The sequence below is a fragment of the Rana temporaria genome, chromosome 3 (assembly GCF_905171775.1).
Source record: "Rana temporaria chromosome 3, aRanTem1.1, whole genome shotgun sequence".
NCBI lineage: Eukaryota > Metazoa > Chordata > Amphibia > Anura > Ranidae > Rana > Rana temporaria.
This window is the reverse complement of record NC_053491.1, coordinates 413,964,039-413,979,853: the sequence shown is the minus strand read 5'-3', so window position 1 is coordinate 413,979,853 and position 15,815 is coordinate 413,964,039. Positions and strand designations below refer to the sequence as shown.

Genomic DNA, 15,815 nt, shown 5'->3' with positions numbered 1-15,815 from the left:
AAGCCCGCCCAATTCAAATGGGGCGGGCACCATTTAAATTAGGCGCGCTCCCGCGCCGAGCGTACTGCGCATGCTCCGTCGGGTAAATTACCCGACGTGCATTGTGCTAAATGACGTCGCACCGACGTCATTTGCTTAGACGTTAACGTAAATGGCGTCCGGCGCCATTCACGGACGTCTTACGCAAACAACGTAATTTTTTAAAATTTCGACGCGGAAAAGACGGCCATACTTAACATTGGTTGCCCCTCATAATAGCAGGGGCAACTTTACGCGTCGCAAAGGCTACGGAAACTACGTAAATTCTCTGCGTTGAGCGCGCATACGTTTTGGGAATCGCCGTAATTTGCTAATTTACATAAGCGACGGGGAAAAAGACGTCCGCGACACCTAGCGCCGGGAAACAAAATTGCATTTAAGATCTGACAGCGTAAGAGCCTTACGCCTGTCAGATCTAATGGGTATCTATGCGTAACTGATTCTAAGAATCAGTCGCATATATACCCGGGGCCAGATGGGGACTTACGACGGCGCAAATGGTGTTGCGCCGTCGTAACGCCTTTGAGAATCTGGCCCATAGTGTCTACAAAATAGGGGGTAGTTTTGTGGCATTTTTATTACTATTTTTTTTTTACTAGTAATGGCGGCGATCTGCAATTTTTATCGGTACTGTGACCTTATGGCGGAAACATCGGACACTATTGACACATTTTTGGGACCATTGGCATTTTTATAGCAAAGGAGGGATCCACGATAAGATAAGAAGGAAGGATTGAGCAAGGATCTAAGGTATTAAGGATCAATCGATCAAAGGAAGGATTGATTGATCAATGGAAGGATTTGTTGAAGGAAGGATCAGTCTGTCATTGCGATCATAACTGGACAGCGGACATCGAGTCTGTGGGACCCGGGGGTGAGCTCCCGTTTGGGTATGGCACAGACCACGGTATGGGTATGGCAGTTTGTGCAGGAGAGCCGACCTGCTGCCGTGTATATACAGTGGCTGATCGGCAAGTGGTTAATCAATCAAAGGAAGGATCGATTGATCAAATGACGGATCAGCCGTTTGATCGATGGAAGGCAAATCATGTACACATATTCGCCAGCACACCAAGGATCATTGAAAAAACGTCCAAAAATTTAATGCATAATAGCGATCCAAAAAGCAACGTTTCGAGGTCACGCAGGACCTCTTCGTCAGGCAAAGAGGTCCTGCGTGACCTCGAAACGTTGCTTTTTGGATCGCTATTATGCATTAAATTTTTGGACGTTTTTTCAATGATCCTTGGTGTGCTGGCGAATATGTGTACATGATTTGCTTTCCGGTTCCCAGCTGGTGATCGTTTCAGCACCCTTTTACTTATTGGCCATTTTCCTGGAAGGTGTGCAGTTGGAATATTTTGTGACTGATCGATGGAAGGATCGGTTGTTCAGTTGAGAGAACTCGGCCTTGATAGTGAAATGATCAATGTCACTGTATAGTAATAATAAAGTTTTTATATAAAAAAAACTTTAAAGAAGTTATTAATTTTGTATTTGGAAATTATAGTTTGATTAACCACTTCAATACAGGGCACTTTCACCCCCTTTCTTCCCAAGCCATTTTTCGCTGTCACATTTTGAATGACAATTGCGCAGTAATACAACACTGTACCCAAATTAAATGTTTATCATTTTTTTCCCCACAAATAGAGCTTTCTTTTGGTGGTATTTGATCACCTCTGCGTTTTTTATTTATTGCGCTATAAGCAAAAGAAGAGGGACAAGTTTGAAAAAAACACAATATTTTTTACTTTTTGCTATAATATCCAATTTTTTTTTAAAACAATTTTTTTCCTCAGGTTAGGCCGATACGTATTCTTCTACATGTTTTTGGTAAAAAAAACAAAAAAAAACGCAATAAGCGTTCATTGATTGGTTTGCACAAAAGTTATAGCATCTACAAAATAGGGGATAGATTTATAGCATTTGTATTATTTATTTATTTTTTACTAGCATTGGTGGCAATCTGTGATTTTTATCATGACTGCGATATTGCGGCACATTGGACACATTGGACACTTTTCACAAATTTTTGGGACCATTCACATTTATACAGCGATTCTTGCTATAAAAATGCATTGATTGCTGTATAAATATGACTGGCATGGAAGGGGTTAACACTAGGGGGTGATCAATGGGATTAATGTGTTCCCTAGGGAGTGATTCTTAATTTGGGGGAGGGGCCTGACTGGGGGAGGTGACCGATCAGTGTCCCTATGTACAAGGGACACACCATTGGTCTCATCTCCCTGACAGGACGTGGATCTGCTCAGTTACTGGGCAATCGCGGGTACCCGGTGGACATCGTGGCCGCCGGGCACGCGCATCGGGTTCCCAGTGACGCGGTGGGCGCCCGCCCCCTAGTGGCTTGGGAAGGCGAGGACGTCATATGGTGTCCACCCAGAACGAGAGGCTCATCGTCCCGCCGTCATATGGCGGGCGGTGGACTAGTGGTTGAATAATAAATATAGGGCTAGATTCAGATACCTTTATGCGGGAGTAGCGTATCTCCTATACGCTACGCCGCCGTAACTTTGAGAGGCGAGTATGGTATTCAGAAAGATTTTGCGGCCGAAGTTACGGCGGCTTAGCGTATTAAGGCCTGCGTAAGCCCGCCTAATTCAAATTTTGAAGCTGTGGGTGTGTTTTATCTAAATGAAGTGTGACCCCACGTAAATGACGTTTCTAACGAACGGCGCATGCGCCGTCCGTGAACGTATCCCAGTGCGCATGCTCCAAATCACGTCGCAAAAAGTCAATGCTTTCAATCTGAACGTAACCTACGCCCAGCCCCATTCACGGACGACTTACGCAAACAACGTAAAACTAGAAAAATTCGAAGTGGTTCAGACGTCCATACTTAACATTGGCTGCGCCATGTTTTTGGTGGTTTATCTTTACGCCTGAAAACGCCTTAGGTAAACGGCCGATTTTTATTGCAACAGGCAAGCGTACGTTCGTGAATAGGCGTATCTTGCTGATTTACATATTCTAGGCGTAAATCTGCGTACAAGCCCCTAGTGGCCAGCGTAAATAGGCAGTTAAGATACGACGGCGTAGGAGACTTACGCCGGCCGTATCTTGGCAACATTAAGCTTAAAGTTGCGACGGCGCGGATTCGGACTTACGACGGAGTATCTACTGATACGCCTGTCGTAAGTCTATATGAATCTGGCCCATAGTTTTTAAATTGTTTTAAATGATTTCCATGTGAAAGAAAGCAAAACTGATCTGTTTGCTGCTGTCTCCAAAGGTTAAACACTGTGGGAGACACTGCAGCTTTAACACAGAGGGAGGGAGGAGTAGCTTCAGGGGAATTGCATTTCTCTCGACAGGAGGAGAGGGGAGCGGTGGGGAGGAGATCGGCTCTCACACACAGACTATGGAGGTGACAGGGGAATGGGGAAGGGGGAGATGCAAAGATGCTGGATGACGGAGGCACGTAATCTGACCATTCTATCAGAGATCAGCAGCCATGATAAACATGGTCAGTTTAAACAGGGAACTGAACAGGCAGGATCAATCAGGTATTGTACAACATAGAAAGGAACTATTGGCATGGCAAAAGCACTGTGCTATATCTCGTGCCTTAAAGGGACAGAAGCATTTTTTAAATTTTTAGGGTTAAAACCACTTTCATTTAACAAGCTGAAGTTAGAAGCTGATTGGCTACTATGCACAGCTGCAACAGATTCTGAGTGCTCCAGTTTTGGTAAAGTAACCCCTAGGTGTGGCTGCATTAGTGATGTTTCCTTCTTCAATTCACAAACGGTCCTCCAGTCTCTGACTTATACTTAGATCTTACACCCTGCTCCCTTTAACCAATTCTCTAACTGCCCAGTACAAGTTTACTCACCAAATTCATGACATTAACCATTGCAAATACTCTGTCTTTCACAGATTTCGTATTATTGTCATATTTATGATACTGAAAAACAAAATTGGAAGTATATTAACAAAAAAAAATATTATGACTCCATTTCATCTAATGTAGTATACTATGGCTATGTTTAAAATAAAACACAACACTTACCATTGATATATCAGCAACCACAACCAGTTCTACAAACTTTTGTACATTCAGAAGATGGTCAATTTCTTCCTATAAAATGTAAATACATTAAACATTGTCAGTGTGATACTTTCAATATCTAGCAATCATTTATTTACAAGTTCTCCAGAAGAAAACATGGCAAACAATTGTTTTACAGAAGCTTCAATCTTCTCTGAGAAAGTAATTATTGGTCTCATAGTGAGGAAAGCTTGGGAAAAAATCCTAAATATGTCAATGTCCCCTAGTGCAGGGGTGTCCAACTCAATTTCATTGTGGGCCGCATCAGCATTATGATTGCCCTCAAAAGGGCCGCTTGTATCTGTAAGATTAGATGTCCAACACATCCCCTCCCTTTACAATAGATGTCAAGAGCCACCCCACCATCAGAAGTTGAGTCCCCCACTCTCCCTTACATCACAGTGTACCCCCCTTTCCTTATGCTGCTGCTGGAAAGAAGCCGGATGCATTGCTTGAAAGCAGAAAGTAAGGGTCTGGAGGAGGACCAGAAGAGGGCTGGAGCTCTCCTGCAGCTGCAAGAGGTGCAAGTGCCACATAAAATGGTCTGGAGGGCCGGATTCGGTCCGTGGGCCTTGTGTTTGACACCTGTGCTCTAGTGAGATAAAGCAATCTATTTGAATTCCATCTTGGAAGATCTTGTCTTTTTGGCTCCTAATTGTGACATGACAGGTGAATATTTGATGAATCTATGCCCTTGATTTGGGACCTACTATTGGGAGGATTTAGATCCACAATGGTCAATTCATAACAATATTTGATATTTTCCATACATTTTCACTGTGGGGATATGGTCCTCCTATGACACATTGATATCCCTATGAAGGTTATTTTGTGGCTCCTGGTAACTCTGGGGTAAGAACAGTCTCTCAGATGATTCATTGTAACTTTGATGCATATGAATTACTCATGTATGAATATAGATAATAGGGCTGTATGGCCCCATGTGGTATTGTCTCTAAATGTGTACTCTTTCTGTACACAGTGAATATCTTGTACAGTAATTTAAAAAGTCTCCTGAAGAAGCCACCTCTTGGCGAAACATGTTGAGAAAAAATAGGTATGTCTTGATCAGTGAACACAAACCAAGGCTGCTTGGGGCCTGATTGATTGACCATAGATCGAGAGAGAAAAAGAGGGGAGATTGTTTGGGACTTTAAAGGCACTAGTATACAACAATATAAAAAATATATATAAATATTTATTTTGACAGATTATATTAATACAAATTGTACAAAAAAATATACAAAACAATTGGGACAAACCCCACTAGTCAGATTGATCACAGGACCATTGTTTTAGACAAATGGTCCTGTGATCAATCTGACTAGTGGGGTTTGTCCCAATTGTTTTGTATATTTTTTGTACAATTTGTATTAATATAATCTGTCAAAATAAATATTTATATATATTTTTTATATTGTTGTATACTAGTGCCTTTAAAGTCCCAAACAATCTCCCCTCTTTTTCTCTCTCGATCTATGGTCAATCAATCAGGCCCCAAGCAGCCTTGGTTTGTGTTCACTGATCAAGACATACCTATTACAAACACCAGGGATGTTGGCATAGTTTATAGATCTTGCTATTTAATTTTAATGAGGCAATACTCACAACTTTGACATGTTGAGAAAAAAAATGCTGTACTGTATACAGTAACTGGATCTTTTAAAACTTTTTAAAATTTGATATGGATTTTAACCACTTCAGCCCCGAACCATTTTTCTGGTCAAAGACCGGGCCACTTTTTCGGACTGCGTAATTTTAACTGACAATTGCGTGGTGTTATATTTCTTTTGGGGGTATTTGATCACCTCTGCGGTTTTTATTTTTTGAGCTATAAACAAAAATAGAGCGACAATTTTGAAAAAAAACTATATTTTTTACTTTTTGCTATAATAAACACCCCCAAAAAATATATAATTTATTTTCCTCAGTTTAGGCCATACATATTGTTCTACATATTTTTCGTAAAAAAAAATTGCAATAAGCGTTTACTGATCGGTTTGCGCAAAAGTTATAACGTCTATAATATAGGGGATAGATTTATGGCATTTTTATTAATTTTTTTTTTTTCTAGTAATGGTGGCGATCAGCGATTTTTATCGTGACTGCAACATTATGGCAGACACAGCGGACACTTTTGACACATTTTTGGGACCATTGACATTTTACAGCTAGCACAGTTTGTAGATAAGCAAACAAAAACAATATAATACAAATGGTGCAACGCTTAAAATAAAATGGAAAATTAATTCAAATAAACAATGTGTATATAAAGTCCACAAAGTATATGTTCATCAATGAAATTGAAGATATAGGACCTCCACCGAAGTTTCAGTGTGCAAACACGGAAAAAACACACCACACCACTGTGCAAACAATCCGCTTACCAGAGAAAATATTGTTATTGGCACGTAATCAAATAACGTGCAGGTCAGTGGTAATCACACTTCCAACAGAGTGTGCAGGTGAAAACGGTTATCCACAGGCAGCATCAATGATGAAATAACATCTCAAATGTCATGAAGGCCCAAAAGCGTATATTGCGTTCATCAGCAGACATATATCATCTACTAAGACCCCCAGGTCCTTTTCCATCCTAGATTCCCCCAGAGGTTCTCCCCCTAGTGAGTAGATTGCATTCATATTTTTGGTACCCAGATACATTATTTTACATTTTTCTATATTAAACCTCTTTTGCCATGTAGTTGCCCACTCCATTAATTTGTTCAAATCGTCTTGCAAGGTTTCCCCATCCTGTAGAGAAATGATTGCCCTGCTTAGCTTGTTCGTCCGCAAATACTGAGATTGAGCTGTTTACCCCATCTTCCAGATCATTTATGAATAAATTAAATAGGATTGGTCCCAGGACAGAAGCCCGGGGGGCCCCAATTTTCACACCGGACTATTCCGAGTACTCCCCATTTATCACCACCCTCTGAACTTGCCCCTGTAGCTAGTTTTCAATCCATGTACTCACCCTATGGTCCATGCTGACAGACCTTAGTTTGTACAGTAAACTATATCATTTAGCCCAGGTTCACACTGAGCTGAGGGAATAAAGCCATGCGAGTACAGCTGAACTCGTGTGATTTCACTCCCACATGCCAGTCCTGATTTTTTTTTTTATCAATACATTTTTATTAAAGGTTTTCAACTTACATTCAAAATCGCTCAATCCAGCGTTGTGCCACAGAAAGTGACATGAGATAAAACAAAAGCGTTTTGTGGCGGTGAAACAACGCCACATACATAACAATAGATGGTAACAATTCAAGATTTACAATAGTAGTTCTTAGTTACGAACAATAGCAGAAATCAAGATATTTTCAAGAATGCATTCGAGAGGAGCGCTGTCTCCAGCTCCAGGCACCCCCAAATGGGTTCAAGACTGTGCCCAAAGCCCAAGCCAGCCCCCCCCTCTTTTCTAATCTAAACCAGACATCACCTCAGATTCAATATCTCTCAAGGTAGAGCAAGTGGAGTCATAGAGTTCTTATTATACCAGGTTAACCATGAATGCCATTTGCTGGCAGCGCTTTCTCTGTTCACATCCCTGAATGTCAATGTCTTCTCATATGTGAAGTGCATTTGGGCAGTTTGTATTACTTATCCAATGGTGGGGGTAGGGGGTTTTTCCATCTCCTTGTGATACATAGCCTAGCAGACAACAATATGTATAGTACAGTGTGTCTCGATCGGACTGGAAATTGATCCAATCTGAGTGAGAGAAGCGCCAATCCAGGTTGGGGGGTGGTTACCGAATGAAAGGCGTCGGAAATCATATGGAAAATTGATGTCCAGAAGTTTGCCAGTATGGGGCAGCTCCATATTGTGTGGAGCAGAGTCCCTTTAAGTCCACATTTCCTCCAACACCTATTACTCTGCAACTCTCCAAATCTAGATACTCTTTCAGGAGTCAAATACAGGCATACCCCACTTTTAAGTACACAATGGGGTTTATTTACTAAATCTGGAAAGTGCAAAATCAGGCTCACTTCTGCATAGAAACCAATGAGCTTCTAACCCTAGCTTGTTCAATTAAGCTTTGGTAATAAAACATGCAAGCACATTAGTTTCTGTGCAGAAGTGAGCCTGATTTTTCACTTTCCAGCTTTAGTAAATAAACCCCATTGTGTACTTAAAAGTGGGGTATGCCTGTACCATCTTTGTGAAATCTTAGTAGAAAATTCCCAAAGGGTAGTACAACTGGTAACTGTATATGTGGATTTGCAGGCCTTAGCCCATTGTTGGGTGGAATAGGAACAACCTAGATCTGATTCCCACTTGAGCAGAGGGGCTGATTTGATAAAGGTGTTTTTTTGCTGGATAACGTTATCGAAAAGCGAGATACCATTCAGGGTGGAGGGAGGGTTGTTAAGATAAAGCCAGGTAGGTAGGGGTATGTAGGGTTTCCATGGAGGATTTGTGTCTAGGTAGTGCTTTGTTCAGAGATATAGGTATAGATCAGTATTGGGTAAATTATAATCTTTTTGTAGGTCAAACGTTTTAAGCTTTCCCTTAACGAAAATGTCATTTACATACAAGATTCCCTTTTCACGCCAATGTTTGTAAGAGATCATATCTATTCTATGTTGTAGGGTCTCGATCTGGATTTTCAAAACAGTGTTGTCGGGGTAACCGTGGCAGAGGTGAACAAATTAGTTCCATACTCTGACTGTGCCTGACATAGTAGGGGAAACAAATGAAGGAATCTTAGTGGTGAAGGTGGTAGAGAGCAACCATGAAGCTGTACCTGGAATGAGGGCAGATTCCATCTGGCCCCAGGTGGTGCGTGGCACAAGGGAGAACCATTCTCTGGACTGTCTGAGAACAGAGACCATATAGTAATGTTGGAAGTCCACATAGCCAGTGCCACCTGCTTTGCGATGTTTGAGAATGGTGTGAGCGCATCTAGCCTTCTTGCCCTGCCAGGTGAAAGAGGTTAGAATAGATTGAAGTGATTTGAAGTACTGGACATGTATGGCAATTGGTAGGGTTCTGAAGAGATAAAGGAGTTGGGGTAGGTGAAACATTTTAAAGGCCGCTAGGCGGCCCGTCCATGACAGTTCCTGAGACGCTAGCTTGCGTAATTCGTCTTGAAGTTTGCTGCGAAAGGGGACATAATTATGGTGGAATAGTTGCCTGGTAGACTTAGTCAATTGAATGCCTAGATAAGTGATCCGCCCATGCATACGAGAACTGTCGTTGTAATAGTAGACTCGTGGGGGTGTTAACTCCTAGATTTAAAATATGGCATTTGGATTTGTTTACCTTGTAATAGGATATTTTGCTGAAACAAGCTAGCGTCTCCTGAACAGCCGGGAGTGAAGTGGATGGGTTATTCAGCATGAGTATGACATCATCAGCAAACAAGCTGATTTTTTGTTCGTGGCCTCCAACTGGAATGCCAGTAATACGTGGATTTGAACGTATGGGTTGGGCTAGTGGTTCCATTATTAAATAAAAAATCAGAGGGGAAAGGGGGCAGCCCTGTCTAGTACCGTTAGTAATGCTAAATGGGGATGACAACGATTCTGCTGAGTATACTTGGGCCGAGGGATTAGCGTATAAGGCAATGATTGCTCTATGTATTCTTCCCGTGAATCCGAATTTAGAAAGAGCCGAGGAAAGGTACCCCCAATGTACCCTGTCAATCGCTTTTTCAGCGTCTAGGGACAGGAGTACAGAGGGGATTCCAGATAGCTCTGCCTGGTGGATGACGTTGATCATCTGTCTTGTGGCGTCAGATGCTTGAAGGTCTTTTGTGAAGCCCGATTGGACCCTGTGGATAAGTGTGGGGAGAATGTTGTTTAATCTGTTAGCTATCAGTTTGGTATATATTTTGACGTCTACATTTTGGCATATATTTTGTCGTCTACATTAAGTAGAGAAATGGGGCGAAAGTTTTGGGGCGAGGTCGGGTCTTTACCTGGTTTCAGGAGAGTGACTACTATCACATTTAGCATATCTGGGGGGAAAGACGAAGAGGTTGCGGCCGAGTTGAATACTTCACAAAGAGTGAGGTTCAGAATGTGTTGGAATTTTTTATAGTATTTCCTGATGAATCCATCGGGTCCCGGTGACTCATTCCGCGTACACACGGTCGTTTTTTGTCTTGTAAAAAAACGTCGTTTTTTTCTCATGAAAAAACAAAGTTTTTCAAACTTCATTTTAAAAAACAATGGGCCAAATTCTCAAAAGAGATACGCAGACTTAACTGCTGTTCAGCCTGCGTATCTCTGTGCCTAACTTTGGAAACGATTCTCAAAAGGCTTTTTCCAAAGTTAGGCAGAAAATCTGACATGTGTAAGACACTTACACGGTCAGATTTTAGGATGCAGTACCGCATCCGCCACTGGGGGCATTTCTCATTGAAATCCAGCTTTGCGTATGCAAATGAGGACTTAAGCAGATTTTCAAAGCATTTCAGCACTTTGATTTCTGCCTAAGTTCCGAATTTGCCGGCGCAAAATTAGGGCTGGTTTTACAATGTGGAAAGTTAGCCAAACCTTGTAAAGGCCCATTCCAGCGACGGCATTTGGTACAGTAGGTGTTTGTGATATTGTGCTTTTAGCACGACAGCGTCGCGCTGATTCTCGGCGACAGGGTGCCGAGATCTCGCCGGCATCTCACACTCACTGGAATAGTGACAGCACATCCCAGCAAGCGCGTCATAGAAGCGACGGGAGATCCGACTTGGATTCCCGCCAATTCTACACGTGTGCGGCGTGTTATGAATCCTGAGGGGAAGTCCCCGCCGGATTTTAAATAAAAATCCGGCATGGGTCCCCCCCTCAGGAGCATACCGGACCCTTAGGTCTGTTATGGGTTGTAAGGAGAGCCCCCCTACGCCGAAAAAAACGGCGTAGGGGGTCCCCCTACAATCCATACCAGACCCGTATCCAAAGCACGCTACCCGGCCAGCCAGGAAGGGAGTGGGGACGAGCGAGCGCCCCCCCCCCTCCTGAGCCGTACCAGGCTGCATGCCCTCAACATGGGGGGGTTGGGTGCTCTGGGGCAGGGGGGCGCACTGCGGCCCCCCCACCTCAGAGCACCCTGTCCCCATGTTGATGAGGACAGGGCCCCTTCCCGACAACCCTGGCCGTTGGTTGTCGGGGTATGCGGGCGGGAGGCTTATCGGAATCTGGGAGCCCCCTTTAATAAGGGGGCCCCCAGATACCGGCCTCCCCACCCTAAGTGAATGAGTATGGGGTACATCGTACCCCTACCCATTCACCTGCAAGAAAAGTGGTAAAAACACAAATAAACCACACAGTGTATTAAAATATTTTATTTTTCTGCTCCGGAGGCCGCCCCCTGTCTTCTTTATTAGCTCTTTTACCAGGGGGGGCTTCTTCTTTGACGTCTTCGGGTGGGTGGGGGCCGCCGTCTGGTTCTCTTCCACCGCCGGGGGGGGTGGCTTTTAAAAAAGCCCCCACCCCCCCGGCGGGTTAACTCCGGCGTCTTCGGCGGGGCTCTTCTTCTTCCGCTATCCCGACGGGTCTTCTCCGCTATCCGGGGGGTCTCGCCGCTCTCCGCTGTTGACTCGTCGCACCCCGGTTCTTCGTCTCGCAGTCCGGTCCCTTCTTCCGTGCTGTACGTCTTCTTCTGTGCTGTGAGTTCTTCTTCCGCGCTGTGACGTCATGTTCTTCACTTCTCTTCTTCTCCCCATGTTGACTCGCCGGTCCTCCTCGCTGAAATGACGGATGCGCGCCTTGCATCGGACCTATATAGGCCTCACAATCCCATCATGCTCTGGTACCTACCCATGTGATACCTACCCACGTGGGTAGGTATCACATGGGTAGGTACAGAGCATGATGGGACTGCGAGGCCTATATAGGTCCGATGCAAGGCGCGCATCCGTCATTTCAGCGAGGAGGACCGGCGAGTCAACATGGGGAGAAGAAGAGAAGTGAAGAACATGACGTCACAGCGCGGAAGAAGAACTCACAGCACAGAAGAAGACGTACAGCACGGAAGAAGGGACCGGACTGCGAGACGAAGAACCGGGGTGCGACGAGTCAACAACGGAGAGCGGCGAAGACAGAAGGAGAACCCCGGAGAGTTGAGAAGACCCGTCGGGATAGCGGAAGAAGAAGAGCCCCGCCGAAGACGCCGGAGGAAACCCGCCGGGGGGGTGGGGGCTTTTTTAAAAGCCACCCCCCCCCGGCGGTGGAAGAGAACCAGACGGCGGCCCCCACCCACCCGAAGACGTCAAAGAAGAAGCCCCCCCTGGTAAAAGAGCTAATAAAGAAGACAGGGGGCGGCCTCCGGAGCAGAAAAATAAAATATTTTAATACACTGTGTGGTTTATTTGTGTTTTTACCACTTTTCTTGCAGGTGAATGGGTAGGGGTACGATGTACCCCATACTCATTCACTTAGGGTGGGGGGCCGGTATCTGGGGGCCCCCTTATTAAAGGGGGCTCCCAGATTCCGATAAGCCTCCCGCCCGCATACCCCGACAACCAACGGCCAGGGTTGTCGGGAAGGGGCCCTGTCCTCATCAACATGGGGACAGGGTGCTCTGAGGTGGGGGGGCCGCAGTGCGCCCCCCTGCCCCAGAGCACCCAACCCCCCCATGTTGAGGGCATGCAGCCTGGTACGGCTCAGGAGGGGGGGGGGGGCGCTCGCTCGTCCCCACTCCCTTCCTGGCTGGCCGGGTAGCGTGCTTTGGATACGGGTCTGGTATGGATTGTAGGGGGACCCCCTACGCCGTTTTTTTCGGCGTAGGGGGGCTCTCCTTACAACCCATAACAGACCTAAGGGCCCGGTATGCTCCTGAGGGGGGGGACCCATGCCGTATTTTTATTTAAAATCCGGCGGAGACTTCCCCCTCAGGATTCATAACAAACGCCGCACACGTGTAGAATTGGCGGGAATCCAAGTCGGATCTCCCGTCGCTTCTATGACGGCTCTGTCTCCATCGCGGCAAGCCAGCTCGGCGCTGGCTCCCGCGATGGGGCTCGTAGGTGCTCAATCTCGCTGAGAAAGAGAGCGAGATTGACACAAAATCGGCTTCACCTACTGTATGCATTCCTGAGGGAGAACTCCACGGCAATTTTTAAATTCAAAACCGGCATGGGTTCCCCCCCAGGAGCATACCAGGCCCTTAGGTCTGGTATGGGTTGTAAGGAGACCCCCCCACGCCGAAAAATTGACGTAGGGGGTCCCCCTACAATCCATACCAGACCCGTATCCAAAGCACGCTACCCGGCCGGCCAGGAATGGGAGTGGGGACGAGCGAGCGCCCCCCCCCCTCCTGAGCCGTGCCAGGCCGCATGCCCTCAACATGGGGGGGTTGGGTGCTCTGGGGCAGGGGGGCGCACTGCGGGCCCCCCCACCCCAGAGCACCCTGTCCCCATGTCGATGAGGACAGGACCTCTTCCCGACAACCCTTGCCATTGGTTGTCGGGGTCTGCGGGCGGAGGCTTATCGGAATCTGGGAGTCCCCTCAAATAAGGGGGCCCCCAGATACCGGCCCCCACCCTAAGTGAATGGATATGGGGTACATCGTACCCCTATCCATTCACCTGTAGGCAAAAAGTAAAATGTAGTAAACACACAACACAAGGCTTTTTAAAATATTTTATTATTCTGCTCCGGAGGCACCCCCCTGTCTTCGTTATTAGCTCAATTACCAGGGGGGGCTTCTTCTTCCGCTCTCCGGGGGTCTTCTCCGCTCTCCGGGGGGGGCTTCTCCGGACTCCGGGGGGCTTCTTCCATCTTCTCCCCTCTTCCGCTGTTGACTCGGCGAACCCCGGTTCTTCTGCAGCTCTCCGGTGCCTTCTTCTTCAGCGCTGGCTGCCTGCTATGTTTGTGTGTTAGCTCGATTTCAAACAGGCAGCCAGCGCGGTCTTCTGTGGCGTCAGGGTCTTCTCTTCCTTTCTTCCGATGTTGCCTCGTCGCCTGTTGTCGCTGTAATGATGGAAGCGCGCCTTGCATCCCATTTATATAGGCATCACCGTCCCATCATGCTCCGGCAGGTACCCACGTGGTGGGTGCCTACCCACGTGCACCCACCACGTGGGTACCTACCGGAGCATGATGGGACGGTGATGCCCATATAAATGGGATGCAAGGCGCGCTTCCATCATTGCAGCGACAACAGGCGACGAGGCAACATCGGAAGAAAGGAAGAGAAGACCCTGACGCCACAGAAGACCGCGCTGGCTGCCTGTTTGAAATCGAGCTAACACACAAACATAGCAGGCAGCCAGCGCTGAAGAAGAAGGCACCGGAGAGCTGCAGAAGAACCGGGGTTCGCCGAGTCAACAGCGGAAGAGGGGAGAAGATGGAAGAAGCCCCCCGGAGTCCGGAGAAGCCCCCCCCCCGGAGAGCGGAGAAGACCCCCGGAGAGCGGAAGAAGAAGCCCCCCCTGGTAATTGAGCTAATAACGAAGACAGGGGGGTGCCTCCGGAGCAGAATAATAAAATATTTTAAAAAGCCTTGTGTTGTGTGTTTACTACATTTTACTTTTTGCCTCCAGGTGAATGGATAGGGGTACGATGTACCCCATATCCATTCACTTAGGGTGGGGGGCCGGTATCTGGGGGCCCCCTTATTTGAGGGGACTCCCAGATTCCGATAAGCCTCCGCCCGCAGACCCCGACAACCAATGGCAAGGGTTGTCGGGAAGAGGTCCTGTCCTCATCGACATGGGGACAGGGTGCTCTGGGGTGGGGGGGCCCGCAGTGCGCCCCCCTGCCCCAGAGCACCCAACCCCCCCATGTTGAGGGCATGCGGCCTGGCACGGCTCAGGAGGGGGGGGGGGCGCTCGCTCGTCCCCACTCCCATTCCTGGCCGGCCGGGTAGCGTGCTTTGGATACGGGTCTGGTATGGATTGTAGGGGGACCCCTACGTCGATTTTTCGGCGTGGGGGGGTCTCCTTACAACCCATACCAGACCTAAGGGCCTGGTATGCTCCTGGGGGGGGAACCCATGCCGTTTTTTTCTTTGAAAATTGGCATGGAGTTCTCCCTCTCAGGAATGCATGCTGAGCGACGCTGTCATTTTTTTTTATAATTATTTGTTTTCCCGGCGCGTCTTTTTTTTTCACCCGTCGCAACTTTAGTGTCCCGTCGAAATTCTCAAAGCCGACCGGCGTTAATTACGTTCGCGCGCTGCACGTCGGGAAAATGACGTCACACGCATGCGCAGTACGGCCGGCGCGGGAGCGCGCCTCATTTAAATTTTAAACGCCCCCAGGAGAGGAGGACCGCCTTACGACGGCGGCACTTAAGTTACACAGCGTGTAATTTCTACCTAAGTGCTTTGACGATCAGGCACTTATGTAGAAATTTTAAGTCAGTGTAACTTAACTGCTGAAATTTAAGTTACGCAGAGTTTTTGAGAATTTGGCCCAATGTTGCCTACACACCATCGTTTTTTCAAAATGCTCTAGCAAAACGCGGTTACGTTCAACACGTACGACGGCTCTCTGTTCCATTCAAGCTCGCGTCATAACTTGCTTCTGAGCATGCGCGGGTTTAAAAACGTTGTTTTAAACGTAGTTTTAGCCCACACACGATCATTTTTTATGACACAAAAAACAATCGGGAATTGTGAATGGGGCGTTAAGTGATCAGTTGAAAGAGAAGGGAGACTAACTTTCTCTAGAAATGTCGCTATGTCCTGCTGGGACAGTTGAGTGGCACCCTTATCTTTTATGTTATATAAATCAGCATAATATGCACTGA

General features: G+C 46.6%; 1 protein-coding gene across 1 annotated transcript in view; it reads right to left on the bottom strand.

Moving 5' to 3' along the window:
- The window catches only part of LOC120933090 (zinc metalloproteinase-disintegrin-like VMP-III), a 156,072-nt gene that overhangs the window by 35,329 nt on the left and 104,928 nt on the right, over positions 1-15,815 (bottom strand). Inside the window, exons 7-8 of the mRNA XM_040346089.1 lie at positions 4,076-4,144; positions 3,899-3,970 (exon numbers count right to left, since the gene is read on the bottom strand). Of these exons, the coding sequence (XP_040202023.1) occupies positions 3,899-3,970; positions 4,076-4,144 (141 nt within the window). The remainder of the gene's footprint in view (positions 1-3,898; positions 3,971-4,075; positions 4,145-15,815) is intronic.